Source organism: Cetorhinus maximus, chromosome 11, assembly GCF_964194155.1.
Source record: "Cetorhinus maximus chromosome 11, sCetMax3.hap1.1, whole genome shotgun sequence".
Taxonomy (NCBI): Eukaryota; Metazoa; Chordata; class Chondrichthyes; order Lamniformes; family Cetorhinidae; genus Cetorhinus; species Cetorhinus maximus.
In genome coordinates this window covers 93289657-93310370 of record NC_135889.1, presented here as the reverse complement: position 1 = coordinate 93310370, position 20714 = coordinate 93289657, and the positions used below count along the sequence as shown (strand labels likewise).

Genomic DNA, 20714 nt, shown 5'->3' with positions numbered 1-20714 from the left:
CAGAGCGCGGCATCAAGGAGCCCTAGCAAAACTGGAGTCAATGGGAATCAGAGATAATCAGCTGGTTGGAGTCATACCTAGCACAAAGCAAGATGATTGTGGTTGTTGGAGGTCAGTCATCTCAGTTCCAGGACAGCACTGCAGGAGTTTATCAGAGTAGTATCCTAGGCTCAACCATCTTCAGCTGCTTCATCAATGGCCTTCCTTCTATCATAAGGTCAGAAGTGGGGATGTTCACTGATGATTGCACAATGTTCAGCACCATTCGCGACTCCTCAGATACTGAAGCAGTCCATGTCCAAATGCAGCAAGACCTGGACAATATCGAGGCTTGGGCTGACAAGTGGCAAGTAACATTCACACCACAGAAGTGTCAGGCAATGACCATCTCCAACAATAGAGGATCCAACCATCGCTCCTTGATGTTCAATGGCATTACCATCACTAAATCCCCCACTATCAACATCCTGGGTGCTGCCATTCGCCAGAAAATGAACTGGGCTAGCCATATAAATACTGTGGCTACAAGAGCAGATCAGAGGCTAGGTGTGACGAGTAACTCATCTCCTGACTCCCCAAAGCCTGTCCACCATCTACAAGGCACAGGTCAGGAGTGTGATGGAATACTCCCCACTTGCCTGGATGAGTGCAGCTTCCACAACACTCAAGAAGCTGGACACCATCCAGGACAAACAGTCCATTTGATTGGCACCACATCCATAAACATTCACTCTCTCCACCACCAACGCACAGCAGCAGCAATGTGTACCATCTACAAGATGCACTGCAGGAATTCACCAAGGCTCATTAGACAGCACCTTCCAAATCCATCTAGAAGGACAAGGGCAGCAGATAGTTGAAACACCACCATCTGGAAGTTCACCTTCAAGTCACTCACCATCCTGACTTGGAAATATATCACCGTTCCTTCACTGTCGCTGGGTCAAAATCCTGGAGCTCCCTTCCTAATAGCACTGTGGGTGTACCTACAGCACATGGACTGCAGCGGTTCGAGAAGGCAGCTCACCACCACCTTCTCAAGGGCAACTAGGGATGGGCAATAAATGCTGGCCCAGCCAGAAAAGCCCACCTCCCATGAATGAATAATAAAGAAAAAGTTAAGAAAGCAAATGGTATGGTGGCCTTCATTGCGAGAGGACTTGAGTACAGAAGCAAGGATATCTTACTGCAGCTGTACAGGGCCTTGCTGAGGCCACACCTGAAGTAATGTGTGCAGTTTTGGTCACCTTACCTAACAAAGGATATACTTGCCATAGAGGGAGTGCACTGAAGGTTCACCAGACTGATTTCTGGGATGGCAGGATTGTCGGATGAGGAGAGATTGGGTTGACTAGGCCTGTAAATACTGGAGATTAGAAGAATGAGAGGGGATCTCATTGAAACGTATAAAATTCTGACAGGGCAGGACAGTCTGGATGCAGGGACGATGTTTCTTCTTGCTGGGGGGTACAGAACAAGGGGTCACAGTCTCAGGATACAGGGTAAGCCATTTAGGACTGCGATCAGGAGAAACGTCTACTCAGAGGGTGGTGAACCTATGGAATTCTCCACCACAGAAGGCTGTGGAAGCCAAGTCACTGAATATATTTAAGTAGGAAATAGGTAGATTTCTAGGCTCTAAAGCTGTCAAGGGGTATGGGGAGAGAGTGGGAGTATGGTGTTAAGATAGAAGAACAGGCATGATCATATTGAATGGCGGAGCAGGCTCGAAGGGCCGAATGACCTAGTCCTGCTCCTATTTTCTATGTTTCTATGTTTCATACTCTATATGAGTGCAGCTCTCCACTGGAAGCCTTAATCATAGTTATACTCATAAGATCTCCTTATCTCTGATTGTATTTTAGAAGATATATTTGAAACATAATTCCCTTGCAATAAAAGTCTCTTTTGAAATAATTTATAACAATCTGTTGATATTTTTAATTGCTTTCATTGTAGTGAGGTGTATCAGGCTGAGGGATGGAATAGGTTTCACCTGTGTTTTAGGTCATTCCCAGGTGAGATACAACACAGATTGAATCCAGAGAAACCATCGTTTCTCTATTCAAATAACGAAGAGTGAAACGTAATGGGATAGTTTCAGACCGGTGGCTTTAAGGAACTTTGCACAATTTCGAGGTAGCTGTATAGAGTTGAAATATCATGCACTATTTTTGGATGCACTGAGCTTTCTACTGCTGAGAATGTTTAGTTACCCACTCATCTGAGATCATAACAATTTCTGCTACTACTGGTAAGAACGAGAGAATAGCGAAGCAGAGCATGCAGGAAATGGTCTACCTGCTTAAAAATATAAGATAAGCAGAAGTTCATGGAGCATGAAATGGACCTGGGACAAAATTTTACAATCCCTCACTTCAGATTTGCAGGGGGGTGGTGGAGGGCTGTAAAATTCCCCAGTGACCTTCCTGCAGCCTTCCTGCCTGCCCTGACCTGCCCATAATTTTATGCGGGGTGGGCGAGACCGAGGGCAGACCACCCGTCCTCACCCAATTGAGGCTCTTAAGTGGCCAACTATTGGCCATTAAGCCCGCTTCAAGCCGAGTCTCAATCTTGAAGATGGTGTGAGGAGCTCAGAGACAGGGGGAAGCCCAGCAGATCACCCTGCTCGGACTTGGGCAGAAAGTGGGAGGGCGGGGGAGTGCCTTCTTGACCCTTTTTTCACATTGGGCACCCCCCTCCAAGATCTGATGCCTAACATGGGTGCTCCCTCTCCCCCTGGCCTCTCCAGCAAAACACCCACCCAACCCCCGCTTCCCCCCAACCCCGCACCCCAAGCCTTACCTCCCCTCCCTGCCATGAGACTCCCCATATTTACCTTGTCCTTGACTCTGGGGCTTAAAATCTGGTGACTGCTTACAGTCCCAGTCCTGGCCATTGCAGCCACTGGCACTGCTGGGACTACAGAACTACCAGCCAATCAGATCGGTTGGCATTTCTCTGAGGTGGGCCTTACCCCCGAGTGAGGGACAGAAGTCCCGCCTCTAGCCAATTAATGCTCCTTGAAGTGTTAAATGGCTTTGGGGCTGCCATGATCGGCAGGGATGCATTCCTCACCGACTGTTTGGGTGGCAGGGCAGGAAACCCCAAACATCCTGCCCCTTGTGTGGAAATTATAGCTGTAAATTGCATTAAAGGGTCAATTCCCCGACTCAGGACTAGGCAGGGACTGCTTCGCAGTTGAATTCCCAGAAGGACAAAACAGTTCAGCTCTTATTTTTCAGTTTTTACTGGTGTCCCATTTTAAGGTATACAAGACCAATTCGGACCAGTATTCTTATTTCCCAGTTTTTACTGTTTTTTCCTTCTGGTTTAAATCCTAAGCAGAAAACATAGCTGAGAAATAAAAAGACTTGCGTATATATAGTGCCACAGGATGTCCCAAAGCATTTTACAGCCAATGCAGTACTTTTGAAGTATGGTCACTGTTGTGATACAGAAAATGCAGCAATCTGTGCACTGCACACTCCCACAAACAACAATGCGATAATGATGAGCTAATTCATTTTAATGATGTTGATTGAGGGATAACATTGGGCCAGGACAGCAGGGTTAACTCCCCTGCTCTTCTCCAAAATAGCACCACGGGATCTTTTACAAGGGCAGAAGGGGCCTTGGTTTAACTTCTCACCTGGAAAGGGACTTCAACCCACATTTAGAAGCAAGTGTGCTACTAACTGAGCCGAAGCTGACACTGAAAGAATTTTATTACTTTTCTCCACCAATCATAAGTGCAACAGAGAACAGCCCCTCCTACAGAATCAGGTGATGTACCTAGGGAATCAAGCATCAAGAGTTATTCGAGCATTGGGTCAGCATGGACATAACAACTATGAGAAAGTTGAATGTGGAGTGCATGCCAAGTAAAGAACTTACCCAATTTTCCTTACATATAAATGAACTGAAGTGAAATCGGGCGGCTTCTTTTTACAAATGTACACACAGGCCAACATGGTTTTGCAATATTTACTGAGTGCAAGCAATCTATTGTACCTGGACACACACCTCCTCAACTTTGTCATGGAAGTGTAGAGAGAGGGAGCTGAGTTGATGTGAGAGGCAACACTGGCACATTGTTCGTATCTTTCGAATGATGATTTCACTACTCACAACGTTGTTTTATGCATTATGTTAAAAAGTGTAAGAAAAAAATTGAACTATTAAGTCGTGTCATGGATTATGTGTGACAGTAGTTTCTTGTTAACAACTTTTACTGCTTTGTGCAGATGTGATTGGGTCTGATTCATGGAAGAGGAAAGAGCGTGAATGAGGTTATGTATAATGAACTGTTGTAGGTGTTATGCAATTAATGGTCCTTTTCAATTACACCTCTACATCAGCCACATTCATCCATGAAACCATTTTGAGATCTCACCTTCTCACAGAACTTGATATCAACTGACTTCCCGTCACTTTGCACACAGTCCAGCAAGCGAAACTTCAGCCCTTGTCCACAGACTGCATTTTCACTCAGCTGGCAAGAGCTCCATTCTGAGAAACACAAAACCACATCTGTAAAAGGTCACTGCATTGACTGTGGTCTAGATCTGTGCCTGTTACAGCTAACATCCTAGAAAATATTATCAATTCAAACACGATAATTTGCTTTTAACAGGTCTATTGAGAAAAGAGCATTACACCAAGGCTGAGAAATACAGTCTTCATAACAGACACTTTTGGATATGTATGTGCAATGTTTCAAAAAGCTCTGCAGAGCAGCACTGGTGTTTAACTGGCATCATTCACCTCTCCACCAAACCACTGGTGGTTTTAAAATCCAGCACAATGACATGGGGGTCAATGATGATATGATGACATTCAACTCTGCGTGGCTATTTATTCCTTGCAGACAAGAATATTGATGACCGTGAAGCTTAAATATGTTTACAAAATTATATTTGAAAGGAGTTTGATAGCAGAGATGTTTTATACCTGCAAAGAAAAGGATAAATGTCATTGAATTGAAGTTCCTGAACTCTACAATTTGTTGTGACTGAAATCAATAGCTCTCACCAAAATAAATGGCTCCAATGAAAATGTCCATTTAAAATCATTTAGATTTTGGAGCAAATAAAATAGAAAGTTTGTGGCATGGACTTGCTGGAAGCTTATAAACAAAAGTGCAGAGACAGTTCAAATTTAAGTATTTTATGCAAAGGGTGATGATGTGTGGGACAGTCTGGCCAGGAAACAATGGCAGCAAAAGGTAGAATGAAAAAATGTGAAGTGGAAGCAGGTATTTGAGTGGACAATTGAGTGATACTGGACTGGATTTTATGGGGTGTGTGATCCCCATGTCCACAACCTTCATGCCCCCACCCCCACCCACCCCAGCTAAAAAATAGAGTGGGGAGCCATCTATGATCCTGATGGCTGCCCCTCAATAATTTAATGCTAGGAGCAGCGTAACTTGCTTTAAGGTGAGACTTCCGCTCCTTTCTCAAGAGGAAGTCTCACCTTAGAGAGCTGCTGTCCAATCGGATGGCTGCCAACTCAGTAGCCCCACAGCGCCAATGGGAGCACTGGGAACAGCTGGAATTGCAGGCAGTCCTGACACCCTGAGCAGACCAAGTAAGTCTGGGGTCAGGGGTGTCGACAAGACTGGCGAGGGGCCAGTTTCAAGAGGCCAAGGGAAAGGGTTAAAGTGTGGTTAACCATTTAGTGGGGTGGAGGGGGGTGGTGCCTCCATTGAGCCAGACAAAGGAGGTCCACCCTACCTTGCCCAACTCTAGCCAATGCAGCTAAAGCTGCCAAGCTTCCCGCATGGAATGGGCCTATGTTTCCCACCAGTAGAATACTGCAACTGGGATGAGGCTCTTAAGTGGCCACTTAAGGACCTCAACATGCCCAGGGGCAGGCCACGTGACTCCTCCTTCACCCCCCCAAAATTTCAGACAGGTTGGGAGCAGGCAGATATGTGGCAGGAAGGCTACCCGCTGGATTCTGCATGCCCCCACCCCCCCCACCCCACTTTCAAACCCACCAGCGGTGGAGCGCAAAATCACAGTCCATTGTTTTGCAAGATGGACTGCAGAGACTTTTCTGATCCTGCATTTTTTCATCTTCTGCCTGTAAGCTCAATGAGCATGACAACATGTTAGAACAAAACATGTAAATCTTTCTATACAACATTGAAGTCTTGCATGCAATGCTCACTTGCAAATGTCACAAAGAGTTCCCTGAACACTTTCAAGACACACTTATTTCTATTATACTGTTTTGCACAAGTCTGTCTGTCATGATTACACCTACACTGATTGAATTGTCCAAGAATGCTCTCCATTTTAAGTGGTGTTGTTGGACACCCTCCTGATGCCTCTATCTCTGTTTCCAACACAGGTATTAATGTCTATTGAGGTAACGCTGGCCCTGTCACGTGATGCTGGCTGTTCTCATTCTGCTCCAAACTTCTGCAGTTGTCATCACACATTTCACATCAAGAGGTCCCTGGCCATGATTGAACCCTGAACTCATGTTCCAAAGCCATCTCACTCAGTGTGGCCAAAATGTTCTGATCCAGTTAACTTAGCAGTTTTCAAGAAAATAAACATTAAACTGTTGTACGTCCTGGAAATCATATTGTTTTTGATGCTGAAAGGAACCCAGAATCCAGTGGTGGTGGGAAAGGGGTGACAGCAACAGCTCTCTCAACCCTGTAATACTAGCATGCTTTAGCACAGCTAAGCCAGTAATGCCACACCTAAAGTTGCACCTTCCCACAGGAATCCTTTTCCACTGCTCACACAGCCAAGGACTCCCACTGTGCTATCATACTCCGGCACCCCCTACCACTCCAACTATAAGCTGGTCTCCCCTTCTCAGGGTTCCTACATCCTGCCATCCCTTTTGGTTCCCATTCTTTTGAAATTTCCTCAGTATCTTGGGCTTTAACTAAAAGCATAGAAATGAAATTAAAGATATTGTTATGCTAACATTTAATAGTAATCAAGACAACTGACTTGCAGTTTCTATGAGAAGAATTTTCCCCCTGTCGGGGCGGGGGGGGGGGGGATGTTCAGGAGCGGGCGCGTGCAGGCGTGCCTCCGATCGGCGCCCCCAATCAGGGGCACGCCGCCATTTTACATGGGCGGGCCAATTAAAGCCCGCCCAGCGTGACGCCAACCAGGAAGTGCTATGCCCAGAATGCACTCTTTCAGGAGCACACTCACCTCCCTGAGGCAAAGTGCTGCCTCAGGGAGATCGGCACCAAATTGTGAAATGTAGACAAATAAAATTTCCCTGACATGTCCATCACTTTTAATTCAACTTATATTACATTTTTAAAAACGTACATGAAACCTCATCCCGTACATGAATCCTCCTGGAAAAATACCAGCACATTCATGACACAAGCCATTATCAATGTTCAAATTGATCTGCAGTTTAGAGGATTAGGAGACATGGTGTGAATTGCGAATATCTTGCTAGTCAATTTACACCGCTCTGTCATTTGCTTTGCCATGGCCACGGGCACATCCATTGCTGCCAGGGGGTCCCTCCATGGGCCACAGAGTGGCGACAAAAAAGGCACACCCCGCAACCCCCACTCCCGAAACTCTCTGTGTAGTCACCAGGGTTCCCTTAGTGGTCTCCACATGTGGCGGCAGCCCCTCCTAAGGGCAGCAGGAGGTGACCTTTATTGGGCACTTAATTTTCTCATTTGGCTGCCCAGAGTGTGGCTGTGCCACCGAGGTTCATGCCGCTGGTAATATGCCATCACAGCGGGAAGAGGTCAGGCTCCCCACCCGATGCCACTTGATCAGCCATTTCACCTCCTAGACCATCTTCAGAGGGCTGGTAAAATCCAGGGCATTAACTCTGTTTCTCTTGCCACAGATATATGGCCTGATCTGCTGAGCATTCCTAGCATTTTCTGTTTTCAGATTCCCAGCATCTGGAGTATTTTGTTTTGTATTGGTGTGCACGCTGCAAGGTACCCCACTCCAAAAAGTGTGGCCCATAATGAAACACGAAACAGCGTATTCTTCAACTCAGCATGAGCAATGCCACAGGTCATCCAACAAGTCCAAAAGCATGTCTATGTTATATTTATATTTTTAAAAGCATTAAGACACTTGAGTCATGCCATGATTTGTCTGTTATGCTATTGCTGTTATACACAGATGTCACACTGACTGTTCGTTTTAAGCTGGGTTTTGAGCTCTAAAAGCCTGCTCAACATTATACTTGAAACTGTCATTGATTGATGTAAAAACCCATCTGGTTCACTCATGCTCTTTAGGGATGGAAATCTGCCAGCCTTATCTGATCTGGCCTACATATGACTCCAGGCCCAAAGTAGCATGGTTGATGCTTAACTGCCCTCTGAAATGGCCTAAAAAGCCACCCAGTTCAAGGGAAATTAGGATGGGCAACAAGTGCTGGCCTTGTCAGTGATACCCACATCCCATGAATGAATAAAGAAAGATGATACTTATCAATTAGTCCTCTGTGAGCTAAAGGGTGTGGTGTCCGACCATATAGGAGCTAACAAGGTAGCTTGTATAACCCACAGAATCACTTGCTTTACTATAATCCTGAATTTGTGGTCTGTATCCCTGGATGTATACTTTCCATTTCCCTGATCTGTAAACCAGTCTAATGCATTGCCAGATCTCTCTCCCCATGGAAGAACTGCTAACTACCATGTTCTGCCAACCTGGGCCCTGGGTAGATCTCACTCTCCACTTTCAACAAGACAGGACACTAATGACCGAGTAAAGTGAAAATACAAAAACATAACAGATAGAAGTTAATGAGTACAAAGAGGGGAGACTTATAGTGTAAAAGAAGGCCATTCAGCCCAAAATACTTATCGGTTCTATTGAAGAGCCTTAATATTGTCATGTTCCCTGCCCTTTCCCCGTACCCAATATTTAATCATCTGTATCAAGTTCAGAGAATGAAAGAGAGAGAGAAGGAGAGAGAGAGGAATAAATGAAGGTAGGAGAAAAGAGGATAGAATAAGAAAATTAGATAGAGATCAGGGGAAGAGTTGAGAAATAGAGTGCATGAGAAATTTGTGGAGAGAGACAGAGAAAGAGACAGACTAAATTTTCAAACTGATAAGACAAAGTGCAACTGAACAATAATGATATTATTGAGCAGTGTAAAGAAGGAAATATTAAATGCAGCAATGCTAACGACATGAAAACAATGAACCAAACATAGGCAGTCAGCAGCATCTAGCAATTAAAGAAAAGAGGAGCAGAACAGATCAAATTATTCCTACATCCTCCTGGTTGGGTTCTAGCTTTCTCCATTAAGCAAAGTTCTTCATTAGGCATCTGGCTCAGAACTTCATTCTCAGAACTAGTTCAAGAATTAGCTTGTTTATTGCACTGAGAAAAACTCACCATGTGGATTCACTGTAAGCAGCCATTATTGAACTAGCTTTATTTACACCTTCCCAACAGAGAGGCAGCTGTCATACACTACACTCTCTCCCCATTAAAAAAAACACAACTTATACATTAAAATGTAAAGTGGTACATGTACATAATTTCCCAGAATACAATTTGACTAAATTAAAATCAACAATATCTGAACATGTTTATTTGTTTATACTGCAATCACAGCCAAAACATATATGACTGATTGTACCAGAGTAATTTACATGTAAAAAATAATTGTTTTTTCTTAACTCAAGTGCTTAACACAAATATCATCATCTGACAAGTAGTAATGAAAATAACAACTTTGTTCTTCCTGCATGCTTTCAGTTAATCTATCTGGTTTATTTTTCTTTCTGTCTGGATATCTCCTTCCATTTTCATTAGCTTGACTCTGTTCTTTCAGCATATCTGAATGTGTCAAAACTGAACTTTGACTTTGACTACCAACTCCATTTAATGGTTGGGACTTTGACATTGATTTGTCTTAATTAAAGACACTGACTCACTTTGCTCTACCAGTGGATTCTGTGATACAGGCAAACTTTCAGTTTCTTTTTGAATTTCATTTTCTTTCTGTCTTTCACTTTGCACTGTCAGAGAAAGCTGGACTATAGGAGGTTTCTAATTCTCTCCCTTTGTCAAATTTCCTCTTTCAAGCAAATGATGTACATGGCATTGACATAGTCTCTCTCCAACTTCACCAAATATGTGAATGCACCAAGTCTCTTTAAATCAACCCCAATCACACAATTCTCCTATCACCTTGGTGGTTTTTCACCATAACCTTCTGACTAACACTGAACTCTCTAAGTTTGACGTCTGGTGTATGACAACTCACCTTCGCTTTGATGTGCTACTCTCTTACTTTGTTATTGACATCCGTCTTATGCTTAAGTAAACTAAACCTTTAAACACTAACTCATAAGGTGACCAACCTGTTGAAAACTGTGGAGTTACTTTGTAAGAGGACGGAAAAATTTCTAGCCTGTGTTGAAGAGAAACATGCAAATTGCTGCCTAGCTTGTGAAATACTTCTCGGCAAATACTTCTGCAAATATCTCTTCACAATCTGTACACTTCTTTCTGCGGCACCATTTGATGCTGGGTGTCTGGTGGTATTAGGCTGTTTTTGAATCTATTCTTACTCAGATATATTTCAAACTCTTCTGATGTAAACTGTAGACCAGTATCACAATATCAATGCCAGCACCTCTGGCAACCCATATTTGCAAACCAACTTCTCAAAACCTCAGCAGTTTTGGCACTTGTGGTATTGGCATAGATTCAACATTTATCCACTTGCTACAGCTATTGACCAAAACAAAGTACCCTTTCCCTTCCACTTCAAAGAAATTGACATGTACTCATTCCCACAGCTTTCTTGCCTTTGACCTGGAATGAAGGGAACTTTAGTTGGATCATTTCTCATTCAGAGACACACTTCACAACTTTTCGCCAATTCATCAATATCTCTATCTTTGGATACCAAAAATTGCTTCTTGTTACTGTTGTGATCACACAATCCTGGTATGCTTTTGATAAAGATCCTCTAATAATCTCTCTCCAAACCATAGCTGAATAATGACTTTTAAATCCCATAGGGGTTGATCTACATTCAATTCATTTCTACATGTCAAATACTCCTGTAATTTCTCATCATCACACTCTTTAGGCCAGCCATTCATGACATAATTAAGCACTTTACTGAGCACCACATCTTTGCGAGTTTCTTCACTAATTTCTCTAGAAGACACTGACATGTCATTTATGGGTGTGAGTAATTCAATAAGTAATGCAGCGTCTAGAAATGAATCAGTATTCGCAGGAAATCTTGAAAGAACATCCACATTTGGATGATCTGCTGTCGTATGATATTTAACATCGTACTGGTGGGTCATCAAAGTCAACCTCCATTTCTGAAGCTCTGCTGCCACTTCCTATCATACAATTATTTGTGGAACTTCGTAACACCATATATGATCACTAATGCCCCTTTCTCAACTTGTGAGTAATTTTGCTCTGAATTTCAATAAAGTGTAAAGAGCAGGGATTAGAGTAATTAACTAATACATTAAATGAAATATGATAGTGATGGCAGGGCAGGAGATGTGTTACTGCTGCAGCATGTGGGAGCTGCTGGACACCAAGGTGATCTGGAGCAAACACATTCAAGATAAGGAGTCTGAGCTGCAGACATTGCACCACCTCAGGGAGGGGGAAAGTTGCTCCAGGAGGTGGTCACACACCACAGGTTAGATAATTCGAATTTGGTCTGTGATCAGGGGCAGGAGGGTGTAACTGCAGGTGAGGCAGGTATGGGTACCCAAGGGGTAGCATTCAAGGAGCCTCAGCCCCTGAAATTGCCCAACAGTTATGAGGTTCTTGAAAGCTATGTGGACAAGAGCAGGGACCTCAGGGAGGATGAACGAACCGACCACAGCACCATGGTACAGGGAGGCAGTCAAGTGGGGGGAGGGAATAGGAATGTAGTAGTGGTAGGGGACAGTATAATTAGGGGATAGATACTGTTCTCTGCAGCTGTGAGTGTGAGTCCCAAAGGTTGTGTTGTCTGCCCGGTGCCAGGTCTAAGGACATCTCCTCAAAGCTGCAGAGGAACTTGGAGTGGGAGGGGAGGGATCTGGTTGTCAACGTCCATGTTGGTACCAATGGACTAGAAAGGAGGTGCTGCTGAAAGAATTTGAACAGTTAGGAGCAGAACCTCCAAGGTAATAACCTCGGGATTACTACCTGAGCCACGGGAAAACGAGCATAGGGTAAATAAAGTCAAGGAGTTAAATGCATGGCTCAAAGATTGGTGTGGGAGGAATGGGTGTCAGTTCATGGGGCACTGGCATCAGTATTGGGGTAGAAGGGAGCTCTTCCAGTGGGATGGGCTTCACTTGAACCATGCTGGGACAAGTGTCCTGGTAAATCGAATAACTATGGCTGTAGAGAGAGCTTTAAACTAAATAGAGTGAGAGAGGGGGTAAGTAGGCTTACAAAGCAAAAGCATATGGTGGTAATGCAGGGCAGCTGTGTGTGACAGGAAGGGACAGTGTACTAACATTAAAAAAGCAGCAAATAGGTACTGAAGGAGGTGCACTCCTCCAATACCCCCAACATCTCATCCCCTTCCCACGGCACCTTCCCTTGCTATTGGAGAAGGTGCAACACCTGCTCCTTTACCTCCTCCCTCCTCACTATCCAAGGGCTCAAGCATTCCTTTCAGGTGAAGCAGCGCTTCACTTGCACGTCCTTCAATTCGGTCTACTGCATCCGCTGCTCCCAATGCAGTCTCCTCTACATTGGGGAAACCAAACATAGGCTGGGTGACTGCTTTGTGGAACACTTTTGGTCTGTCTGCAAACATGATCCAGTCCTTCCTGTTGCTTGCCATTTCAACACACCAAACTGTTCTCATGACCACATATCTGTCGTTGGCCTGCTGCAATGCTCCAGTGAAGCCCAACGCAAACTGGAGGAACAGCACTTCATCATCCAATTAGGCACCTTACAGCCTTCCAGACTTAACATTGAGTTCAACAACTTCAGATCATGAACTCTTTCCTCTATCCTCACCCCTTTTAAACCCCTTTTTTCCACATTCATTTTTATTTTTTATCCACTTATTTTTATTTTCATTTATATATTTTTAAAATTTTTATTCATTTATTCATTGTTTTAACCCCTTTTTATTCCCCCCTTTTATTCCATTTTCTATCCTTTTTTCCCCAACACTGTCCCCTTCCCCCACCCCACCCCCAAAAGGGCCATCTATTACTTGTTCCATGTTGTTCTTTCAAACTGTGCTTACCCTTGTTCTGCTATTATCACATTCTGCTTTCTTACCTCAATGCCACTATCAGCACCTTTTTCAGCCCTTACCACTACCATTAACACTCCCTTTGTCTTTCTGTTCATGACACCTTTGTCAACCTCTCCTTTGTCCCCACTTATTGCTGACCTTCTATCCAGCTTCACCTGCTCCACCCCCCTTAAACAGTATAAACTTCATCACATTTCTACTTCTCTCCAGCTCTTAAGAAGGGTCATACAGTCTGGAAACATTAATGTTAACTCTGTTTCTCTCTCCACAGATGCTGAGTTTTTCCAGCATTTCTGTTTTTATACCCCTACTGTAAATTACTTGTCCCAGTTTAACCCTATCTTCTTAAGCCAGTTCCTTTCCATCAGGGTGACATTGTTCCCTCCTACTACTACCAATGGCAAATAACAGGATCCATCATTGTATTTCACCCTTACGTTAACTTCACCTAACACTGGAATACTGTTATTGGAATAACTAGTCAGTCTCACACCAGTTTTGTGTAAAGGAATGTGACTGAACAACTCACTATATTCTTCTGCTAAGGTAACAGACAAGGCTGCAGCTGTATCAAGGATAAAAGTAATCTGTGAATCTCTGACTTTCATTTTCACTGCGGGCACTGGAATTCTATCTTCAGCCCTATTGCTCTCAACTTCCATGTGCTGTTGTTCTTGCTCCTTGACAGAGTACAACTCTTGATCTTGCTGCTTGATAACATTAACTTCTGCTTCTACATCCATCATATATACATTTGAGGATATCCAGACTCCTGAACTAGCTTTAGAGTTACCACAACATTGACCTGATGCATGGTTGCAACCTGGTTCTTGACTGTGACCTGGAACTTTGCTGTTTCCTCTATTCCTGCATGTCGTCTGGGTATGACTGACTTTCCCACAGGTATAACACTTTGACTGGGAATGGGGGGCGGGGGGGGTGGGCATTTAAATGGTTGGTGGCTACCACGGCAACAGTAACATCTAAATTTCTGATTCTGATATTGCAAACATGGCTACCATGGCCTGGAACTCACTGAAATCCAATGGACCTCCCCAACCAGCTCAGGAATAGAACTTTCTTGTTATCTGCCACTATCTCTTTCTGCCATTTCCATGACCATGGCATCTTCGCAGGTCTCCTTCAGATCAGCTTATTGCCTTTACTCAAAAGCTTGATCTGGATTTTATTGTTCTTTAGGCCTCTAACAGAAGTGTCTCTAAGTTTGCCCTCTAAGTTCGCGCCATACCCACAGTAATGAGAGAGTTTCTTTAATTTGAGAGGGTAGTGTGCAATAGTCTCCCTTGGAAACTGCTTCCATTGACTGAATGCAACTTTCAGGGCACTTTCATTCACTTTCAGCAAATGTGTAACCTTTGTTCAGAATTATATAGATCCTTTTTGTTCGTGTTGAATTCCCCCATCGTCCCCAAATATGCCTTCAGTGCTATTTTCAATTATGTACTGCTCAAACTTCCTCCAGATCGACTTTAGGCGTTCCAAATAGTGTGCCACAATGTTCCTCAGTCCTTAATTTCTCAAATGAAGTGTAAAAAAGAATTCCATCCCAAAGGTCGTGTATTGCACTGAGAAATTCTCACCATGCGGATTCACTGTAAGCAGCCATTACTGAACTAACTTGATTCATACCTCCCAGCAGAGAGGCAGCTATAATATACTACATAGCTCATCTGCCTTTTGATGCCCTTGTGTTCCATTAAGGGTCCCACTACATTTCTCCAGGTGCTTCTATGCCCGAAGTCATTGCCACTCTCTGAAAGTGGTCAGGTTACTCAACAGCTACCTGATACTCTGCAATGAGCAGTTACAGGGTTTAATGTCTACTATCGTATGGGTAGCAGGTTTTACCAGCTGACTTAACCTACAGGCTGGCTACATTCAAAATTAAAGGTTGTAACATAATGAAAATATTTTTACAAATGCAAACAAGAAAACATAAACTTACCTACACAATGTTTTCTCTATTTGAAACATTTATCACAATATTTTCTGTTTAAAGCCTTTTCCCATAGGAGAATCCTGAACCTAGACTTCACCCAGGGTCCCAGATTTATCATTGTTAGTTGTGCCTGAGTATATGCCTCAGTACAAACATGTGTAAGCTACTGAAAGTCCCTGCAAGGTGAATTTCTGTTTGCCAAGTGTGTTCTCTCTTTCATTTGGACATAACATACCTTCAGCTTTAGGCAAAACCATTTTATGATGTTACAGAGCTTTTCCAAGCATTAAAAAAAATAGCTAAACACAGCTATCATTTTGACTGGATTGAAGATGGAGATTTGAAGATGAATATGCACCTATATGAATTATTTTTGAAAGGTGAGAAAACTTAAGATTGCAAGGAAATGGGACTGACTATAAAGTGTACTGAAATACATGTTCAGAACTCCAACTCCATGCTGGCAAGAACCTATAATTTCAGACAATTAACCCTAACACACAGCTTAGTGTCTAGTAGTTCACTTGTATGGTCTCATTGTGGAAGAACAATTATTAAATAACCCTTCCTATACCATTGCATTGAACAATTAAAATGGTCAGATCCTAGCCTGAAAAATGAAATGACAACATAATGTTAATTGTTCAATTCACCAGCTCCCACTTTCACTTGATATCAATGAAAATAGAATAAAAAAATGATGTTTTTTTTTTCAGAGGTGATCTTAAATGGTATTCACTTTATGCCATTTTGGAATAGCCAATTACCTGTTAGGTTGTACTGATAGTAAAAGCAGTTTTTGTTGAGAGTGCAGGGCTCCACCTCAGAGGCTGCTGGGCAGGTTTTCCCATCCGCTGCTGGACGTAGAGGATATCGAGTTCGAACACGAATGTTCAAAATGTTGCATTCCTATATAGAGTTTCCAAATGCAGAAACGTGAAAATCAATGTTGGCAGAAAATTTAATATAAAGTCAGAATACTGCAGATGCTGGAAATTGGAAATAAAAATGTTTTTTTGCATTTTATGTTAGTAAAATTTAAAGTGTTCCCTTGCACAGATATTAGCTAAAATGCTTTAATTCAGGTCTTAACTCTGTATTTGCAAGAATGAAGTAGTACTTTTAAAATTTTCCCCTGTGCTGCGGTTGCTTAAATGAGTAAAAGCTCTAGTTACTTTTTTCATGCTTCAGGAAGTGGTTCATAGTCACTCCTTTCCCCAATTGGTTGTTGTGGCACCACACCCAGTCAAATTACTAACGCTCAAAGGAAATGGTGCAAACCACATGTCATGTCTTCTGTTCATCTGACGCAAAGTGGTGCTGCTGTCTGATACTTTGACTTAAAGAGTGAGCAAAATCTGAGCCCCGCTGTCATTTTTCTTTTTAAATAAAAACCCTATAAATAAACCATTAAACAGAATCGAAAGTATCGTGGCAAGAAAATCTATTGATGACATCTTTTGCTTTCTGCTGCTTTATCTCAATGAGGGATAGAAGTAAAAATCTTCCCAATAGCTCTGAGTGAGCTTTGCAGAACAAGAACGGACTCCAAGATATTACTAAATAACCAACTAGCTTTAATTCCTATTAATTCTGCATTTTTACTGAGGTTAGTGTGAAAGAATTATGTTCCACATTGAGCCAGTGATTAATTCAGCTGCGAGTCTGGGTGATTTTGGGTGGGGCAGGAAGGGCAGGGGCCGGGGAACTGTTGCTTGGCTGTGGTCGCCCAGCGTCTGGAGTAAAATGTATGGGCTGATCTGCAGCCTTACATCACCCAGCGCCCCAGACTCGAAGACTTTCAACCAGTTAATAAAAATTGTACAGAGCCACCTGAGACCAAAGCCCTCAGTTACTATGCAGCGTTTCAAGTTCAATTCAAGGAACAGGTTTCCGGAGGAGTCAATAGTTGACTATGTGGCTGTTTTAAAGGCATTAACTGAGCATTGCGAATTCGGAACATCCATTAGTGACATGTTGAGAGACCAGCTGATACGTGGGATTGGAGATGATACTATCCAAAGGCATTTGCTAGCCGAACCTAGTCTAGGCTTCAATAAGAATTAGCTACTGCAATGGAGAGTGCGGTTAGAAATTCCAAATAAAAAATACACAAAATGACGCCGTCCATCTGGTCGAGCGGGACCAACTGGCAACAAAAGGCGCAAAAACTTCGGACTCCATGGAAGGGCGGGAAACTCTCTAGCTCCAGACCATTGAAGAACAATGGTACTGCAGTGAAAACCCATAAAATGAATGAGAGAAATACATCCAGGCCTCCAGTGAGCGAATGACAAGTCAAACAAGTCGAGTGCTTAGTCTGCCAGCGCTATGGCCACATAAGGCGGTACTGCAGAGAAAGGCTAAAGCAGAAGGCAGAAGGAAAAATCATGAAATATGCCTCATGGAAGAGGCAGAAGAAATAGAATCAGACATCCATTCATTATATAACCTCAAAGTGGGTAGAACCAAACTAATCCAAGTAAAGTCATTACAGTTAACGGACAAACCATTAAGATAGAAGTTGATATGGGAGTGTCGATGTCCATCATTGGAGAGCATACATTTAGATATCTGAGTAAAGGAACCCATCCTTTGAAGTTAGAAGTTTTGGACAAAAAGCTGAGGACATACAAGGGTGAAGAAATAAATGTGAAAGGGGTATGTCAAGTCAAGGTGCAGTATGAGTGTCATGAAGCTATTAATGTATATATTATTGGAAATTATTTTTTTTTATATAGAAGCTTAGTCTGTGGGTGTGCCTGTGTGTGTCTTAATTGGATTAAAGCCAGCTAGTCTGGGTGCTTTGATGTACAGTCATTTTGAGATGTAAACAGAGGTAGAGGTACATTTGCATTTTGTTGAATAGAGCATTCAAGAAGGGGAGTGAAATCTTGCACCTAGCTAGGAGACACAAAGCAATATATTTATATTACTAATAAAATTGGTGCTATGAAAGGGGTTTTATTGTTAGAAGAGGTGGAGTTCAAAGGGCCTGGTGATACAATGAGAATTTGCATTCAAAGAGAAAGGCTGGGTATAACCTGAGAGGGTTTTGTGTGTGGGAAAGGCAGAGGCATATAACATCATAGCAGCTGTAAGCCTACAACTGTCTGCAAAGGAACCAAATTGAAAGGAACCTCATTTTGAATTTGTAAAGTGAAAATGCTTTGCTGGTGTCTGCTTAAAGTCTATGGGTAGTTGTTGCCTTAGCGGAGTTTAATTTGGGAATTTGTTAAAAGTTATGATAGTCATAATTTGTAGCCATGTGTATATATTTAATTTGTTGTAAATTAATAAAGGCCTCATTTAGTTTGATATAAAAACCTCTTGAGAACTGGTGGTCTTATTCCTCAATTTGAGCTGCATCTCAAACATACCAATTGAAAATATAGGTTATGAAAGTTGTTTAAAGTTTCCCTCTGGGATTTTAAATAACAGCCTTTACCAACTGCTGGGTCTTAACAATGAGGAACAGTCTGCAAAATTACCCCTATTTGTAATGTCAGGCAGGGGACCCAGTCTCCTCGGAAGGAGATGGCTGGGAGAGATAAACCTTGAGGGCCCGCTGAGTTCCAGGTTCGAAACAAGAAGTGTTGCTGCAAGAAAAAACGAGTACACAAAAACCCAACGGAAGAAGCCCATAGAAGTTTACACTGGGACAGAATTCAAGCTGAGGTCAGCACCCTTTGAAAGGAAATGGAAAATCTATTAAAGGACTTCCGTGCGCAACAAAATTCAATCAGCTCCCAATTTGTGCCATGATAAAGATATGGGGGGAATCCCCATCCGGGAGTGGATGCGGGCAGGCACGGAGCCGATCTCCGACCGCAATTGGCTCTGCGCCGCCATTTTATATGGGTGGGCCAATTAAGTCCCGCCCAACGTGAAACGCGGCTCCCAAGGATAGCGGGAGTGGGTGGGCAGCAGCGGGAGTGCAATGACCGCTGGGTCCAATGGCGGCCCAGTGGCCTGTTCAAATAGCACGCAGGCAGCCTTGCAAAGACTGTTCATTATGGCCAGCAGAAGGGCTCCCCAGAGCACTGCTGATCTGCAGGCCAGGCAGGAGGGTAGGGCAGCGGGGCACTGTGCCCCTTGCTTTTCTGACAAGTGCCAAGCTGCCCTCCTGGAGGAGGTGGCAGCACGGTGGGAGGTTCTCGTTCCTAGGGACGGGAGGAGGAGGCCCCGCCCAACTCCTGACCAAATGTGCCTGGGAGGAGGTGGCAGACAGTCAGCTCCCATGACGTGGTACAACGCACGTGGGTCCAGTGCCGCAAATGTTTTAATAACCTCTTGTGCTCGGGAAGGGTGAGTACCATGTTGGCAGAGGTCACTTAACCCAGCAGGTAGGCTTTTCCCCCAGCGCTCCCCCCGCCCCGCAACTCTGAGTGCAGTTACAGCATTGAATCATTGATGGCATGTGTCCCTCGCTGGGTGGGCCAGCAGATATTGCCCATGTCTAGTTCATCCTGAGAGGGTAGTGCTGAGATGGGTCCTGCACCTGCAGCATGTGGTAGGCTGATACCCAGAGTACTGTTTTGGGGCTACCTCAAGGATCTGCACCTAGGCACAGTGATGGAACTGCAAATCATGTCAAAGTCAGGCTGCTGACATGCTGGGAGGTGAGCTTCCAGGTGGTGGGGCACCCATCCATCTGCTGCCCTTGACGTTCCACTTGCTTGTGCATCCTTGCTTTGCAAGGTTAGTCCACATGGTGGCAAATGTGATGGAGGCAGCATGTGGGCAAGGGGGGTCAGCCCTGGCTTCTTGGTGTGTGTGTGTGGCAGCCACAGGGTCACGATTCACTGGAGCCCTGTAATGTCCCACTCAGGTGGGGGGTGGCAGAGATGTAATGGGAATCCAGGTACAGGTTGGACTAATCAACGCTCCTCTCTCTTTTTCAGGAGAAGACCGCACACAATGCCGCAGAGCAGATACGGACTGGCGGAGGTCAAGGCCCAGTTGGCCATAATCACCAGATATGAGCAGGAGGCGATGGAGCTGGAGAGGAGACATGTGCCCAGGTGCACCAGTGGCAGTGAGGCTGGGGTGCCAGGGCGAGGTAAGATTGACGTGCACTGAGGTCACCATCTGTGTCCCAGCAGCCATCCCACTGTTGAGTGTTCAGTGACTGAAGCTTCCAACATGGATTGACCATTGATTATGGAAGGATGAGCGCACACTGATCTGGGGGCCAAGCATGCACATTGACATTGTCTCCACTTGAACTAATCAAATGCTCTTATTCTTCCTTTTAGCATCACTGGAGCAGGGCCAGGAGGAGGAGGCAGAGGGGCCACCTCTGACAAATGAGTGCCCAGAACAAATGGAATCACCAGCGTAACACCATCTCTGCCAGACAGGCACCAACGCAGATACTAGCACCTCAGTGGGAATTAGAGCATTGGCTAGTGTTCCAGGGCACAGTGATGAGGGCACTTCACACACACTTGAGGTGCGGGCGGAGACAAAGAGTGCCCATGGCGCCAGCAGCCAGACGACTGCAGGGGAC

At 44.0% G+C, this 20714-nt stretch overlaps 1 protein-coding gene across 1 annotated transcript in view; it reads right to left on the bottom strand.

The window, feature by feature from the left end:
• Positions 1 to 20714, bottom strand: part of thsd7ba (thrombospondin, type I, domain containing 7Ba) — a 976108-nt gene that overhangs the window by 118240 nt on the left and 837154 nt on the right. The window contains exons 18-19 of the mRNA XM_078552479.1: positions 15970 to 16111; positions 4397 to 4512 (exon numbers count right to left, since the gene is read on the bottom strand). Of these exons, the coding sequence (XP_078408605.1) occupies positions 4397 to 4512; positions 15970 to 16111 (258 nt within the window). The remainder of the gene's footprint in view (positions 1 to 4396; positions 4513 to 15969; positions 16112 to 20714) is intronic.